Genomic DNA, 1243 nt, shown 5'->3' with positions numbered 1-1243 from the left:
TTTGTTTCCAACTTTTGCATTCCAGTCACCAGTGATAATTAACACATCCTGATTGCATGTTTGGTCAATTTCAGACTGTAGCAGCTGATACCATATATTGAAGTGTCTCCTATGTGCCAGAGACCGTGCTAGGTACTTCACTGAAACTTCATTACTTCTAGTTCTTAAGACAACCCTGCATGGTAGGTATTTGATTTCTTTGTTAGAAACAAAGAATCAGTCCCAGAGATAGTTCATAACTTACACAAGGTCACACAAGACCCCGACTGCCATCAAGCTACAGATATTTCCTTTTTTTTTTTTTCATCTTTTAAAATGTTTTTATTCCTGTTGTTTTGTTGTTTCCTCATAGTTTAGAAAAAGGGAGGGCAAACAACATTTAAAGCATTTAATGAGGGGTGACTTTGTGTAGCAAAGCAATGTAAGTGATTTTTGTAATAAATCAGCATATAATCAACTTGTTTTTTCCACAGAGGAAAATATCCCTCTGTCTGGCCTGATAAAATTCAGTGTAAATAAAAATGTCTCCATTTTGACCTGCTAGACTTTACCCACATTTAACGAGAAAATTATCATCATGTGTCTCATGGGATACACTGGTGCTCTCACTTTATTGAGTGAGTGCTAGAGGTGAGACTTTTCAGAGCCTTTATCTCTTGAAGAAAAATGCACTGGGTATGTGCTCAGTCACCATTGTGCTTGTCACAGTGTGAGGTTCAAAACTTCCTGCTTGGAATAGATGTAGAACTTTATTTTGTAGTTCATCACTTCTAGTAGTTTTTACACTTACTGGCGTTTTAAAGATCTGTTTAGATAATGGTGTCCTAGGAATGAAAGGCGTGGATTTTTACTTGATTTATCATCATGAGCACATGTATGTCACTGAGCATCCAAGTGGTGTGATGGGAAGTGATTGAGTCATCTTTGTCTTTTTTTTTTTAACCAGGTGACCAGACTCTGAGAATTTGGGACATGAAGACAGCAGGAGTCCGAATTGTGATTCCAGCACATCAGGCAGAGATTTTGAGCTGTGACTGGTGTAAATACAATGAGGTATTATTATAGTGTGAGGCCCTTGTGTGAACTGGCGAGTTCTTCTGAAGATTAAAATGGTTTACATTTACTTTACCTTTGTCTATGTGGACTTTGGTGGTGTTCATGGATAATTAAGTTATGCGCAGTCTCTTTCATTTCATTTTATAAATTCTATTATCTTGAGTCTATTATCTGAGCATTAATTGAT

At 36.8% G+C, this 1243-nt stretch overlaps 1 protein-coding gene across 1 annotated transcript in view; it reads left to right on the top strand.

Annotated features, from left to right (window-relative positions):
- Positions 1-1243, top strand: part of PEX7 (peroxisomal biogenesis factor 7) — a 152569-nt gene that overhangs the window by 74548 nt on the left and 76778 nt on the right. Inside the window, exon 8 of the mRNA XM_007946313.2 lies at positions 947-1053. Coding sequence (XP_007944504.2) covers positions 947-1053 — 107 coding nt within the window. The remainder of the gene's footprint in view (positions 1-946; positions 1054-1243) is intronic.

Source organism: Orycteropus afer, unplaced genomic scaffold, assembly GCF_000298275.1.
Source record: "Orycteropus afer afer isolate SDZICR_OR568_19922 unplaced genomic scaffold, OryAfe1.0 scaffold00155, whole genome shotgun sequence".
In the NCBI taxonomy this organism is placed as follows: domain Eukaryota; kingdom Metazoa; phylum Chordata; class Mammalia; order Tubulidentata; family Orycteropodidae; genus Orycteropus; species Orycteropus afer.
The sequence above is the reverse complement of the archived record's forward strand: the minus strand, read 5'-3'. Positions and strand labels throughout refer to the sequence as shown.